General features: G+C 44.4%; 2 protein-coding genes across 3 annotated transcripts; one reads left to right on the plus strand and one right to left on the minus strand.

Annotated features, from left to right (window-relative positions):
- Positions 1-817: 817 nt before the first annotated feature.
- gfm1 (G elongation factor, mitochondrial 1) lies at positions 818-12721 on the plus strand. The gene is made up of 18 exons (XM_020507633.2): positions 818-1326; positions 1495-1647; positions 1791-1923; positions 2110-2314; positions 2409-2525; positions 2683-2833; positions 2987-3141; positions 3352-3436; positions 3583-3720; positions 3977-4078; positions 4207-4263; positions 4404-4541; positions 4732-4814; positions 10840-11002; positions 11399-11543; positions 11649-11809; positions 11932-11985; positions 12170-12721. Exons 1-18 carry the CDS (start codon positions 1252-1254, stop codon positions 12299-12301), a joined length of 2247 nt encoding a protein of 748 aa, XP_020363222.1. The 5' UTR covers positions 818-1251; the 3' UTR covers positions 12302-12721.
- On the minus strand, positions 7478-15294 carry lxn (latexin). Of its 2 annotated transcripts, none has more exons than XM_020507634.2 (7): positions 15052-15294; positions 10116-10280; positions 9786-9845; positions 8927-9101; positions 8644-8780; positions 8275-8337; positions 7478-8188 (listed from the first exon to the last, which is right to left on the minus strand). In XM_020507634.2, the coding sequence occupies exons 1-7, from the start codon at positions 15202-15204 to the stop codon at positions 8069-8071; spliced, it is 873 nt and encodes a 290-aa protein (XP_020363223.1). In that variant the 5' UTR covers positions 15205-15294; the 3' UTR covers positions 7478-8068. The 2 variants fall into 2 exon arrangements, with proteins under 2 accessions (XP_020363223.1, XP_020363224.1); XM_020507635.2 differs by lacking the exon at positions 15052-15294 and adding an exon at positions 10512-10637.
- Positions 15295-16134: the final 840 nt, after the last annotated feature.

Here is a 16134-nt window from a genome sequence, read left to right on the forward strand (position 1 = left end):
CATATTATAGTGAGTAATATTCACGACATTATACGTTATAAACTGAACACTGCAACAGCTCACGGAATAATCTTCTAAAAGCAGAAGCATACATGTTTTCCTGGGTAGGCTGGAGTACTGTATTTCATCCAGGGCTCGAAATAAACTTTGTAAAATTGGTAGCACTGTTGCTCTCCACTTTAAAAAGTTAGGAGCACATAACATGATTTATACTGATCAAAAATATGAATGCAACATTCAACAATTTCAAAGATTTTACTGAGTTACAGTTCGTATAAGGAATTTAGTCAATATAAATAAATTCATTAGGCTCTAATCTATGGATTTCACATGACTGGGCAGAGGTGCAGCCATGGGTGGGCCTGGGAGAGCATAGGCCTACCCACTTGGAATCTATGCCCACCCACTGGGGTACCAGGGCCCAGCTAATCAGAATTAGTTTTCCCCCACAAAAGGGCTTTATTACAGACAGAAATACTCCTCAGTACCCCCTCAGACGATGCCGCAGGAGAAGAAGCCGGATGTGGAGGTCCTGGGCAGGTTACACATGGCGGTTGTAAGGCCGGTTAGACATACTGCCAAATTCTCTAAAACGATGATGGTAGAGAAATTAACATAAAATTATCTGGCAACAGCTCTGGTGGACATTCCTGGAGTCAGCATGCCAATTGCACGTTCTCTTGAGACATCTGTGGCATTGTGTTATGTGACAAAACTGCACATTTTAGAGTGGCATTTTATTATCCCCATTACAAGGTACACCTGCGTAGTGATCATGCTTTTTAATCAGCTTCTTGACATGCCACACCTGTCTGGTGGACAGATTATCTTGGCAATGGAGAAATGCTCACTGACAGGGATGTAAACAAATTTGTGCGCAGAATTTGAGAGACATACGCTTTTTGTGTGTATGGAAAATGTCTGGAATCTTTTATTTCAGATTATGAAACATGGGACCAACACTTTACATGTTGCATTCATATTTTTGTTCAGTTTAGATGGCTTTGCCTGGGGCTACGTTTGGATTGAGTGAACTAGCACACGGTTGTCCGCCTTGCCAATGTGAGTCACTATTACATTTGGCAAAGTGGATTTGTCGATCCCCCCCAAGTTTGACTCCTCAGACATGCCGTAGTCCAGGAAGTAATGTTTCACAACGAACCGGCGTGCCGTACCGTGACTTTCACGGGTTGACTGACATCCAGTGGGGGTTGTGTAAACGGAGCTAAACCCGTCCTGTCTACCACCAAAATGCGACTTCTAAAAGCAGGACTAATCTTAGGTCAGACACATTTAAGGAAACCGGGAACACTAACATTAAAAAAGGTAAGAAAATACCCCAAGCCGTTGAGAATAGGACAGGTGAGAAGGGATGGGAATGGACACGCTAGGTTAGCTATCTAACAACTGGATGTCCTGTCTCGCGTTGTATAACGTTAGCTAATAATATAGAAACTATTCTGAAAGATGTCCATTTTTTTCTTCATTTTATAGGTGTTGATGAACAGTTGTCGGTCGTGCTCCTCTGATATCGTCCCCAATGAAAGAATCCGCAACATCGGAATCTCGGCGCACATCGACTCCGGGAAGACCACACTCACGGAGCGCGTCCTCTTCTACACGGGCAGGATAGCAGAGATCCATGAGGTGAGTTAATCATGATCATAATCTTGCTCTGATTTATTGCAGTAGCTAGTTGAAGTGTGTGTTTGCGCCCGCCTCCCTGCGTGTTTTAGAGGGAGACAGACTAATACTATTAGTACATACTGTGGTTCCCTCTAACTCTATAGGTAAAGGGAAAGGATGGAGTCGGGGCCACCATGGACTCAATGGAGCTGGAGAGGCAGAGAGGCATCACCATCCAGTCAGCTGCCACATACACCGTCTATAAGGATTACAACATCAACATCATCGACACCCCAGGTATGGTTGTACCTGGCAGAAAGATTTCCATTAGTGGCAACACAGATCTTGTGACCAGGTTCTTTCTTTTTTGACGGATATACCATAGGTCACATATCGATGCTAGTGTAGCCAACAGCAGTTGAACTTAGGATGTATTTTTGCTTTTGACTTTAACCCCAGTTTCCTCCTCTCTGTCCTGTCTAGGCCATGTGGACTTCACCATCGAGGTGGAGCGAGCCCTGCGTGTTTTGGACGGGGCGATCCTGGTCCTATGTGCAGTTGGAGGGGTCCAGTGCCAGACCCTGACCGTGAACAGACAGATGAAACGCTACAATGTTCCCTTCCTCACCTTCATCAACAAGCTGGACCGCATGGGAGCCAACCCCAGCCGCGCCCTGCAGGCCATGAGGTCAGCAGATATACGGATACTGTGGAGTAGACGGATCGACTAATCTGGTTTTCCATAAGCTCTGTTCTGAGTCCGACTGTGTTCCCTCTGTCAGGACCAAGCTGAGCCAGAATGCAGCCTTTGTGAACATCCCCATCGGTCTGGAGGGGAACATGAAGGGCATCATAGATCTCATAGAAGAGCGCAGCATGTACTTCGAGGGCCCATTCGGGTAAGAGAATGGAGAATGTGTGATAACGGCAGGCATTTAGAGATGACTTACATCTCAGGCCTGAAACATTTCCATAGCTAGCATAACCCTCTTAACTGGAAGAAGAGAAAATGTACGAAAAAAAGACGAATCCTCCTGTCCTCTGTGGTTCCTGCAGACAGAATATTCGGTTAGATGAGATCCCGGCGGAGTTCCGTGTGGAGGCTGCAGACAGGAGACAGGAGCTGGTTGAGTGTGTGGCTAACGCTGACGAGACCCTGGGCGAGATGTTCCTGGAGGAGAGGATCCCCACCGTGCCAGAACTCAAGGTTTGTGTGTGTGTGTGTGTGTCTCTGTTCATTATGTCTTGGGACATGGCAATAAATTATGTAATTTGATCTTCCGCATCAGTCATGTTTTTCTGCTATGACCTGTGAACTCTGCCTCTTGGGCCCTGACCTCTCCCGTCTCTCCTACCACAGACAGCCATACGCAGGGCCACAGTGCAGCGGCTCTTCAGCCCCGTGCTGGTGGGAACTGCCCTGAAGAACAAGGGGGTCCAGCCTCTATTGAACGCAGTGCTGGATTATCTGCCCAACCCCACAGAGGTCAACAACTACGCCCTCTTCAACGATGAGTGAGTATGAACTCTGTGCCTAGACAGTGGCACGATTCAATATGACACGACCGTCTTTGAATGATGAATTGATATGCCAAAATCTGGTCAGAGTATGGGCTCGGGGACAAACTTGAACACTGCATGCGTAACTTGACGTTTTGTGCCATTGATCTATTGATGTCAATGGAAGATTTCACCACTGTCCTTGTGCTGTTTCCCCTGTGTCAGGGAGTCCAGTGACAGTACTAAGATCCTGATGGATCCCACCAGAGACGCCTCGCAGCCCTTCGTTGGCCTGGCCTTCAAATTGGAGGTGAACACATCACAGCGCTCAAACACTGTGTGGCAAACCATCTTCAGCAAGTAATCTGGCACATTTACTGTATACACTTTATTTGTGTGATAAACCGTATATGGGGATTGTGGCCTTTCTCTCCTCTCTTCCCCTTACTGTTCTAGGCGGGTCGGTTTGGTCAGCTGACGTACGTGCGTGTGTACCAGGGCTGTCTGAAGAAGACCGAGTATATCATCAATACACGCACTGGCAAGAAGGTCCGTGTGCAGAGGCTAGTGCGTCTCCATGCTGACCAGATGGAGGTGAGAACCAGGAAGTGAATGTAAATAGAGTAGACCAACGGATTCAGTGCTATGAAAGGCACAGCACTGTGATTGGTTAGAACGGTAATGTTCCGTATTTGTTTTTTAGTTTGTTTCTACCACCCAGATCCAATTACCCAGATCCCCCTACCTGACTTATCCTAGTGATAACATCTCACGATTTACAAGCAACTTTATCTATACCTTTTTATAATTGAAACAATCTTAATTTGGTGTCGTCAAACTGTTTGGTCAGGATGTGGAGGAGGTGTATGCAGGGGACATCTGTGCCCTTTTTGGGATCGATTGTGCCAGCGGAGACACCTTCACCTCCCGGACCAGCGCCAACCTCTCCATGGTACATCCCTATGGCCATTGTCCAGACTAGATAAACAACCATTCAGCACTCACTAACATGTATTTAAAGACGCGATCTGTTATAATGTAATGACCTTGGGCATCATTCAACATGTGTTTCTCCCACAGGAGTCCATCCACATTCCAGAGGCTGTCATCTCCATGTCTATGAAGCCGTCCAACAAGGTGGGCCCTTCTCATATTCGATGTAGTATGAGGAGTCTAAATGACCATACTAAGGCTCGATACTATTTCAGTAGAGTATATGAGCATGTATTATCAGTAATTAGCGTCTCTCTATAATAAACTCTCTTCCTGTGGATCAGAATGACATGGATAAGTTCTCTAAAGGCATCAACCGCTTCTCCAGAGAAGACCCCACGTTCAGGGTCCACTTTGACACAGAAAGCAAGGAGACTATCATCTCTGGCATGGGAGAGCTGCACCTGGAGATCTACTCACAGGTACAAGTCTAGGGCTCAGCTCTCCGGAGATCTGAAGATCCTTCTGTCCGCAGTGTTTTTGTTTCATCCTGTTTTTACAGTGGCTTAAGTTGTCTTGAATGTATTAGACTTCCAAACATCTAGAATCTTTAATGGTATTTCAGTGCAGTAAATCAAGCTGACCTTTTACTTTCTCGCTGTCTTTCTGTAGAGGATGGAGAGGGAGTATAACTGCCCCTGTGCGATGGGAAAACCAAAGGTATCCTTCAGGGAGAGCGTGACCAGTGCGGTACCGTAAGTTCCACTCCTAACAGACACACAAATGCCAACGATGTCAAAATGAACCACTCTCAGAAGGATTCAATTGTTTACAGTGATGGCTTCATTCAGGGCCGGTCCTGGACGTTCTGCCGCTAAGACAAAAATCTGCCCCACCCCCAATATGTTTGGTATTGGGCCAATTCTTTTCTCAGCTAAAAGTCGGAGGCACATAACATAATAGCATCCCAATTAATAGGCCTATGCTACAACTTAAACAATGTAACACATCTGGTTAGTAGGCTATATAAACAGTTCAATAACATAGCCTAATATTTTCAATCTGATTACATTGACAAAATCGCCAATGCCCTGCACGTTCTGCCGCCCTAGGTGAGACACATAATTACATCTTAGACATCCTTATGAATCTGAGCATGGCACTTTCAAAAGTTACCCAGACAGAGGCTCTACTGACGCAGAAAACTGTAAACTTCAACTGCTTGCGACTCGTCCGTTGTATAACCCAACAATAGAAGTGCTTCCCTAAAAGCTGACTGGGTTTAAACAAACATCTACTCTTTTCAGAAAAAGAAAGGCTCAATTAATAGGGACAGAATAGTTAAATCAATTCTTTTTTTTATCTCCTTGAATATTATAGCCTGCAGTTTAGCTTCAGATTGTCATAGAGAAGAATCAATATATCCCCATAGGTAGCCTAGTGGTTAGGGCGTTGGGCCAGTAACAAAGGTTGCTGGATCGAATCCCCGAGCTGACAAGGTAAAAGAAAATATGTCGTTCTGCCCCTGAACAATGCAGTTAACTGTTCCCCGGTAGGCCGTCATTGTAAATAAAAATGTGTTATTAATTGACTTAACTAGTGAAATAAAGGTTAAATTTAAAAAAATAATAATAATAACAATGTATCACAGAGTTAAGCATTGTTATAGAACGCTTGATATAATCTGGATACGTTTTATGTATTTATTTCAAAATATAAAGCAAACGATAGATATCCTTTGGCCCTTTTCTTTAACAAAGGGTATGTGATACCCTCAGTCAATTTGAGCCCTGGTTTTAGTCAAACACACCAAGCCCTTCCCAGACACGGAGGTATTTAATCAGTGCATGCGACAGTATTGGAGTATTTGGCCAACATCTATGGATAGGATAAATGTGTTTGTCAAACAGTTAGGCATACCACTTATTTTTTGGAAGATGAAGAAATAAGCTCAAATTGCCTATGTAATTCTATGTTTTTGCCCATAAAAATGTTTGGTGGCCGCGTGCACATATAGGAGGTCCTTTACCAGGCAGAAGGGAATTTTACTTTAACCCCCGCATCGGAGAGTTACATTGTCGCTATCACTATGCAACCTACTACCTATAGTAGGAAAACAAGTTTCTTATGAATAATATCTCACCTGTTATCACACATGGCACGACCCCATAATTGTTACAATTAAAATAACACTTTTATAGAACATACTTAACATGTATTTTAATATTCCTGTAGAACTGTAAAACAGAGATCCTTTGAGCTTTGGAAACAAGTGCTTTCATAAATGCATGGTGGGCCGCGTTTCGCTGGAGCAGTGTAAAATAAGCTTTATGTCAATGACCCAGCCTTAACGAATTTAGTTTATTTACATATCCAATTTGATTGTCCAACATCAGCATTTATTTATTTAGTCTCCACCTATAGTGGCCTCTTTCCTTTTGCTGTGGTGCTGCATTGCAGTCAGCGACGTTCTTTCTCGGTAGCTGTCCATGGTCCTGATATCAAATCGTCTGAGTTTGCTTGAACACAAGCCTGATCTCCAGCTCCTTCCACCTCTGGAAACTATCTAGGTGGTCATGTGACTTCTCATGCGAGCTGAGAAGGTGGCACTGATTCTTCCAGTCCCCGGTTCCTTCCCTGACTAGAGCAGATTTGCACTCTTGTGAAAAAAGTTAGCATCAAAAACAGAAGGCTGCATCGTTTTGCTTGGAATAGACAAGCCTTGGTCTCTCCCCGTTCGCTATCCTTGTAGTGGGCCACCGATAACTTTCGTTGCTCCTCGTCTCTTGGGAAATTCCCCTCCTTATCCTGATGTGGCCCAGCCTGCACTAACATATCCCGTATAAAGATCCATTCATATATTTTGGCCTCTCAGCGGGATCTTTTATGTTTTTTGCCTAGGAGTTGGATTTAGCAGCAGCACCACCACTGTCGTCGGGGACAGGGAGCGACGAATCTGGGTCCAAGATAGTAGGGTCTTCGCCGGCATTGTTTGGAGGTGTGACCACCTGTTCTTGTCCAGCCAGAGAGCTGTCATCGTCGGTGGAAGTGCATGGCTCGGACTCCTCCGGTTTGCCCTCTTCCCTGCTAGAATCAGCGAACGGGGGCTCGTTGTTCTCGGCGAATGAATGGCCTGTCCTCGTGTGCTTGTCATTCTCCACACTGATACATTTCACCAGCGAATTTCTTTGGTTTAGTGCCACTTAAAAAAATATATATATATATATATATATATATTTGCTTCCTGATAGTTTCTTTTAGACATGGTAGCAAATTGTTTCAAATCTCTATAGATTACTTTTCGCTAAAATGATATCCACTAGTAGTAGCTAGCTAACATTAACAGACTAGTTTAGGCTACTGCCTTAATTAATCACTGATCGTCTTCGTCACACACAAACTTTAAAAAATACAATCATTTATTTGGCAGATAATTTTTTATTAATGTTTCACAATTGGATAATCCCATATAAACACACACATCACCATAGCTACCAAGGATAATGGGAGTGAATTTCGGGAGAAGCGGGAATGGAGTGGGGGTGAGAACTGCGTCAACGCTATGAACTGATGGCCGGGGTGTCGGAGGGCGGTGTAGTAGCCAATCAGGGGCGCCGGAGGGCGGTGTAGTAGCCAATCAGGGGCGCCGGGGGGCCGACCCTGGATTTATTAGACCCCTTTACTTCATCAATAGAGTATATTAACAGAAAACGCTTTTACAAACGTGTTATAAATTACCAAGCGTCTTACAAGCCGACGCCGTAAAAGCAGTGCATTCGCATAGCTGCAGTAAGGCCATTGGCGTGTGCCCTATCCTCTCCTCTGACGCAGTAGTGGCAAAGGGAAACCTTATTACTAAAGCTAAGACGAGTGTGATGTGTAAAGCTCAGCTTTTCAAAGCAGGTAGAAAGTGGCTTTTTACCCTTTGTTTCAAGTCCTAAGAAAAGATGTGCTATACTTTTCTTTGCAGCACTTTGAGTAAGGCTGAGGAGTATTTTTGCCGTGTATCTCAGTTGGTGGTGTTTGGAGGAGCCTCGCAGTTGTGGCACTTTGGCTGCAGCTCAGTCTGCAGGACTTGAACTCCCTGTTCTGGGGACCAGGTGACTAGCAGCTTCCAGTGGATGATCTCCTGCACACACGCAAGAATGTTCCTATATAATAATAAACATGACGTCCGATGTTCTGTTAAGACGGGTTGCAGAATGTTTTAGTTACCTGGGAAATCATTTCATGCAGCAGGACATGGTAGTTAACCCTCAGCTGGTCCTTCTCGGTCTCCTGTTAAGGGACGGACAGAACCAAGTGTCAGAAGGATGGACAGAAAGTGTGTGGGTCGGGAGTTATGGGTCAATTTTGAATTGGGCAGATGTCTCCATGGTTACACTGAGGTAGTAGTCGAGTTACTGTCCGACTACATTGCAGACGCATACCAGGCCTGGATAGGTATTTAACATATCAGCTAACCACATGGTATAGCAATCTGATGCCAACTGCACAGTCGATGGCGTGGCACGTAACCATTGGTTGATGCAATGCCTGCGTATCTAGTCGGGCGGGAACTCGACCTCTCTCTTAGCTGCTCACCAGCTGTGTGAAGTTGGCCACCTGGGCCATGTTGTAAAGCGTGCTCTCATTGGACTCCCTCAGCATGATGAAACTGGAGGCCACACCCCCAAGGTGCCAGAAGGGCTTCATGTTGGGCTCCATGTGACCGTAGCTGTCTGTCAAAGAGACCACAAACACATAACGGTCAGAAAGACCACAAATGGACCACAGTCTGAACAAAAATGGTCATTTGAGTGGCTGTCATGTTTGGACATTATGCTAAGGCTGACGAAGTTGTGTGTATTTGTGTCTCTATATCTACCTGGTATATCGTTTCCTGACACCATGTTATTGCTGGCTCTGTGTTGCTGGTAGAAGGCCTCTTCCTGAGCCGTGGTGTTGCTTTGAAGCAGTCCCTCACAGGAGGCCTGGACCTGGGGAGCACTCTGCCCCTCTCCTCCTGGAAAGAGGAGCTCTGCAGAGCACTGCCCCGAAACCTTTTATAGGGAGAGGAAAGGGTGAGGGTTTTTTTTAATTTATTTTTATTTCACCTTTATTTAACCAGGTAGGCTAGTTGAGAACAAGTTCTCATTTGCAACTGCGACCTGGCCAAGATAAAGCATAGCAGTGTGAGCATACAACAAAGAGTTACACATGGAGTAAACAATTAACAAGTCAATAACACAGTAGAAAACGAAGGGGGGGTCTATATACAATGTGTGCAAAAGGCATGAGGAGGTAGGCAAATAATTACAATGTTGCAGATTAACACTGGAGTGATAAAAGATCAGATGGTCATGTACAGGTAGAGATATTGGTGTGCAGAAGAGCAGAAAAGTAAATAAATAAAAACAGTATGGGGATGAGGTAGGTTAAAAGGGTGGGCTATTTACCAATAGACTATGTACAGCTGCAGCGATCGGTTAGCTGCTCAGATAGCTGATGTTTGAAGTTGGTGAGGGAGATAAAAGCCGGGTTGAGGTGGGGAGGAGAAAATGGAGTGTTTGGGAAAGGAATGATGTTGCAGTATTTTAGGAGAAGAGGGGAAGATTCAGGAGAGGGGAATATAGGTTGTCTAACACAGGTGTATTTATCACCGTGGCAGTGTAGCCATGTATTTATTCAGACTGCTGTTGTCTGTGCAATAGTGAGTCACTCAGAGAATGTGTGTCGGATCTTACGTTACTGATAATTTCCTGCATGGTAAGCTCCAGTTGATACTTCCTCATCTCTGCCACATCCTGAGAGAGAGAGGTAAACCACTTAATTAAAACAGTCGTCAAAATAAGCCGTATAATCAATAGGAAACCTTAAGGCACATAAATATGATATACCCAAGTCTGTTAATGTGCCGTTTGTGCCGGCTGTTGATAACTGACTTTATCCACACTGACCTCCCATATCCATCCTCTTCAAGGATCCTTCCTAGCTTTATAATATTAACTCCCCCCCCCGACACACACACACACACACTCTCCAAGGTATGCTGATCTTCCCATCTCCACTCTTACCTCTGCGCTGCCGCTGTGTACTTTGCTGAGAAATATCCACCTGTAGGGTGAGCCGTAGCGGGTGTTCAGGTAGTGTTGGACGACCGTGGCTGCCCGGCGGGCAGGGTAGTGACTTGGGTTCAGCATGCCAGTCATCATCACTTCCTCCACCACCACCTCCCTCACCTAATCCACACCGGAGAGAAGAGAGGGGAATGAGAGCGAACAGGAGGAATGAGAGAGAGCAAGGAGGGTTGGGACAGTGTCTGCTCTGATGGGACTTTGACCTCTGTGGGTGCAGGAAGTCTGGTCCTGCCCTAGTTCTAGATAAGGAGACGACCAAGGGGGAGAATATAGAGAAACATAGTGAGTAAGGGGAGGGTAGTGTCGGAGGAAGAGGGAGGAAACTGTTCTTGCCTGTGCCTGGAAAGTCCGAGACTCCCTGCCTGTTGAGAGGCTGTTGCTGGCAGACACTCAGACCGCTGGAAGAGCAGCCACACGCAGGGGTAGAAACTTCCTGCTTCCTCCCAAGCCAGGAATTCAGTTAGGACTGCCCCTTTTTAAAGAGACAGGCCACACATTTCCCCCCTCTACTGTAACATAAAAGCATGGCAAATGACCATACAGCTACTTTGTTTGTAAGTATTGATTGTTTGGGCAACTATAGCAGTTATTTACCTAGCAATGCTTTAATGAAAATCCTCTGAATGAATGACTGATTTTGACTATATGCTTGTCTCTGCAGGTTTGACTTCACCCATAAGAAGCAGTCTGGTGGTTCTGGGCAGTACGGTAAAGTGATAGGAGTTCTGGAACCTCTGGACCAAGAGAACTACACAAAAGTGGAGTTTGAAGACCAGACTGTCGGAACTAACATCCCCAAACAGTTTGTGCCGGCTGTTGAGAAGGTAAGCATGTCTGGCTGTATTCTGAAAATCACCTAGGCCCTTTAAAAAAAAATCCCATTTAAAAAAAGATAGATATATTTTAAAATCCTGTTGCTTTATTCAGGTAGAAATTATAGTAGAACTCTTATCTCATTCCCCAAGGGTGGGCAATCTTTTTGGCTCGAGGGCCACATTGGTATTTAGAAATTGAGGGCTGCACATATTAGTTTGTCAAAATCAATGTGGCCTACAAAAATTGCACACAGTTGAAAATATGTCGGTCCATTATCCTTTCTAAATTTTAACTTTTTTAAAACTCAAACCTCCCGTGGATCGGCTTGAACAGGCCTGCAGGCCATAGTTTGCCCACCGCTGTCAGTCATTCTCCATCTCCTCACTCATCATTCTGTCCTGCAGGGATTCAGAGAGGCCTGTGAGAAAGGCCCTCTGACTGGTCACAAGATCTCAGGTATCAAGTTCCTATTGGAAGACGGAGCGCATCACATGGTGGACTCGAATGAGATCTCCTTCATCCGTGCAGGGGAGGGTGCTCTTAAACAAGGTGGGTGTCAACCAACCAGAATACACCCTTGTTGTTCTCCCTCTATACTTTTTCCATGCTTCTCAGCTTTTTGACAAACCTACTGAATGTCTCCTCTCTCGGTAGCCATGGAGAAGGCCAACGTTGCCGTGCTGGAGCCAATCATGTCAGTAGAAATTGTGGCGCCCGATGAGTTCCAAGGGACTGTCATCGCCGGGGTCAACCGTCGCCATGGCGTCATCAGTGGGCAGGATGGGGCGGAGGGCTACTTTACTTTGTATGCTGATGTGAGTGCAGCTCTGTCCTACTCATACTTCCTATGCCTTTTTATTTCTGGAAAGACCGGATAGGTTAAACGTCTGTCCAGTCACTGTGTATTTGATGGTTAATCTCCATTTCCTCTCCCCAGATTCCACTGAATGACATGTTTGGTTACGCCACAGAGCTCCGGTCCTGTACAGAGGTAAGGCACTGGCTGCTCTAGTCGGATGTCAAGACGTCATAAAAATAAAGGACACAAAGCCATATATTTTCAATGATATTGAGTTTGTATTTCCAATGTTTTTGTTAGACTACTTACTTTAGTCCAAAGAAATTAACTATGATCCTTTCTGGAGAACTGATGTGGGGGTGTGTGTTGTGTCCAGGGGAAAGGAGAGTACACCATGGAGTACAGCAGATACCAGCCCTGTCTGCCTGGCACTCAGGAGGAGCTTATCAACAAATATCTGGAGTCAACAGGACAGCTGCCTGCCAAGAAGGGGAAGTGGAAGAACTGAGCGTGGACCACCCCCACACACACAATCACTGAATTGTAAACACATTGCAGTACTGCAATGGAATGCTCGACAAACACAAACAGCACTCAACCTGCTGTAAACATACTGGGCCCTGCCTTACCAAGGTGGGTGTATTATATCGTATGTGCATTCAAAATGCTACAAATGGTCAGACAGATGACCAAGTGATTTCCTTGATTCACCCTCGTTTTCCGTCATACTCTCGTCCTAAAGTATCTATTTTCATTTGGCCTCGGCTCTCCAGCAAACAGCCTTGTCCCCACAGCCTAGCAGTTATTATGAAGACTTGAGGCGAGCTCAAAGTTTGGACTTCAACTTGGGCATGTATATTAACTGGTTTTGTACTATGTACAGCATGTTGTTATAATGAAGATGATTAAATAAGATTTATCTAATTCAGTGGTTCCCAAAGTTTTTGAAGTCCCGTACACCTTCAAACATTCAACCTCCAGCTGCTTACCCCCTCTAGCACCAGGGTCAGGGTACTCTCAAATTTGTTTTTTTGCCATCATTGCAAGCCTGCCACACGCACACACTATACGATACATGTATTAAACTTGAGAATGAGTGTGAGGAGTTGTCACAACCTGGCACGTGGGAAGTGAGGAAGTGCGCTTATAGGACTAGGGCACAAATAATCAATAATTCTGCTGTCTTAAATAAAACGTTATTTGTTCATTGAAAATTGTGAATAACTCACAGGTTAATGAGAAGGGTGTGCTTGAAAGGATGCACATAACTCTGCAATGTTGGGTTGTATTGGAGAGAGTCTCAATCTTAAATAATTTTCCACACACAGTCTCTGCCTGTATTTAGTTCTCATGCTAGTGAGGGCCGAGAATCCACTCTCACATAGGTACGTGGTTGCAAAGGGCATCAGTGTCTTAACAGCGCGATTTGCCAAGGCAGGATACTCTTGAGCGCAGCCCAATCCAGAAATCTGGCAGTGGCTTCTGATTTAAATTACATTTTAACAGAACCAGAGGGAACCGCTTGTTGCAATTTTGATGAGGATCTCTTGCTCAGATATCGGTAAGTGGACTAGAGGCAGGGCATGAAAGGCATAACGAATCCAGTTGTTTGTGTCATCCGTTTCGGGGAAAGTATCTCCGTAATTGCGCACCCAACACACTCCGGTGCTTCGCTGTATCACATTTGACATTGTCCGTAAGCTTGAGTTCATTTGCACACAAAAAAATGATGGAAAGACATGTGTTGTCCTTGTTAATGCAGACAGAGAAGACCTCTAATTTCATAATCATAGCCTCAAATTTGTCCCCCACATTGAATATAGTTGTGGAGATTCCCTGTAATCCTAGATTCAGATCATTCAGGTGAGAAAAACATCAGCCAGATAGGCCAGTCCTGTGAGAAACTCAACATGCAAGCGGTCAGACAAATGAAAATTACGGTCAGTAAAGAAAATTATAAGCTTATAGCTCTTTTTTTTTTTTTTAAACGTGTCAAATCTTTGCCCCTTGATAACCAGCGCACTTCGGTATGTTGTAAAAGCGTTACATTGTCGCTGCCCATATCATTGCATAGTGCAGAAAATACAGGAGTTCAGGGGCCATGCTTTAAAAGTTAACCGTTTTCACTGTAGTGTCCAGAACGTCTTTCAAGCTGTCAGGCATTCCTTTGGCAGCAAGACCCCCTCGGTGGATGCTGCAGTGTACCCAACTGGCGTCGGGAGCAACTGCTTGCACGCACGTTACCACTCCACTATGTCTCCCTGTTGTGGCTTTTGCGCCATCAGTACAGATACCAACACATCTTGACCACCAAAGTCCATTTGATGTCACAAAGCTGTCTAGTACTTAAAAAATATAATCTCCTGGTTTCCAGAAGAGGATGTCTTCCTTAATTGAACCCCCATAAACGTAATCGACATATACCAGGAGCTGTGCCAGGCCCACCACGTCGGTTGACTCATCCAGCTGTAACGCATAGAATTCACTGGCTTTTAGGCGAAGTGGTAATTGTTTCAAAACATCTCCTGCCATGTCACTGATGCGTCATGAAACAGTGTTGTTTGATGAAGGCATTGTCTTTATAGTTTTTCTTGGCCTTTCCCCCAGCATTGTCCCAGCCATATCCGCAGCAGCAAGAAGAATGAAGACCTCCACAATAGTATGGGGCTTGCCTGTCCTAGCCACTCAGTAGCTCACCATATAAGACGCTTCTAGCTCCTTCTTATTAATGGTATCTGTTGCTTTTATACATGTCTTAATACCCGAAAGTCATCTTAATTCTCGCTCAAAAAACTCCTTTGATTTATTTTTCAAATTGACATGTTTTGTTTCTAAATGTCTGCTCAAGAGTGAAGGTTTCATCGAGGGAGGGGAAAACTCACCCAAATGTATAGCCCAGTTGAAAAAATATAAATGGGCTGTTTAAAAATTTGATTAAAAAAAAAATTATAATAATAATATTTTATTTTTAATAACAGTTTCACCAGGGTGTCATTGTTCCTTCATTTATTTAGCAGATGGTTGTGTGGTTGACGTTAGAATTTTGTTGCCTGAATTTGATATAATCTGGAAGACAGGAAAGCACAACTTGGTTGTGAAATACTATCTAATATGTATCACAACAAGAAGCTGGACAAGGTTAAGTCAAAGCAGTATTTTCATGCAAAACAAACTGGAGACTCATTCTGCATGTTATGTAGGCCTATGCTGATGTGCCTCCTCTGAGTAGTGGATTCTAGGGGTTTGTAGCTCACTCACCTCTGTAGTTGTCTGTGTGTCCTCGCTCAGAGGAACACTGTTTGGGTGTTGATTAGACCCCACTGGTGGTCCTGACCCAGTTCTGACAGTCACTGTCGGGTTCCCATGGACCACGGTCGGAACAACCAGAAGGATAAGTAGCGTCCAGTCCATACTCCACACTGTAAGATCTGAAAACTAATGCCAGAGAGGATTGAGGAGTCCTCCTAAGGAATGCAAACTGATCCCAGTTCAGGGTTATGTAAGAGGAAGGATATGGAGTGAGAGGAAACAGACTGTCCAGACTCAGCTGCCTGTTCTGTTTACTTGGCCTTTATCAAAACAAACTGCTCTTCTGCAATTCTGAGTCTCATATAGGCCTACACATTTAACACCGAGTAGAGCTGTCCTCTGGATAAGTTATTTCTGTAAAGGTGCAGTTCAGTAAGAACTGGGATATTCCAGTTTAAAGATATTTCCACACTGATGTTGTGAAAATAATGCTATTTTAAAGTAAGAGCTTTTTGTAAGAGAACTCCTGGGCCTTCATATCAACATTGAGTAGAAACTATTCTAAAATACTACTTAAACGGAATTTAGAATGGTCATACCCATAGAAATTGTGTGACTTATCAAACAACCCTACAAGCGTCATAAGCACACCAGTAGGAGGTAACCATTGATAAATACCAATTGTTCTCAGCCTCAGTGCTAGTGCACGACCTTGGCTGTTTGCATGTAGAAACGCCCCTAATGAACCATATATGGTCAAAACCATCCATTTAAAGCCTGTGGGGAATATACAACGCCATACCATGAAACATAAAGGCGCAACCTATAAAAGCTAATAGATTTATTTCAGACTGAAATAGAATGGGCTAGTGTCAGAGATTGAGTACAACCAAAAGGTTTTATTTGGCTCGCTCAGTTATTGCTTGACCAGTAAAAAAATAAATAAACATCTACAAAGAGAGGACCATTAGGACAAGTCAAGTTGCTTTAGCAATGGCAAATATACTTGAGTAGGCAACACTCACCAATAAGCCATCCATCCTCAACCGCTCCCACCTGTAGGCGTATAGGCCAACAATACTGTTGTGCGTT

Source organism: Oncorhynchus kisutch, linkage group LG18 (assembly GCF_002021735.2).
Source record: "Oncorhynchus kisutch isolate 150728-3 linkage group LG18, Okis_V2, whole genome shotgun sequence".
Classification (NCBI taxonomy): Eukaryota; Metazoa; Chordata; class Actinopteri; order Salmoniformes; family Salmonidae; genus Oncorhynchus; species Oncorhynchus kisutch.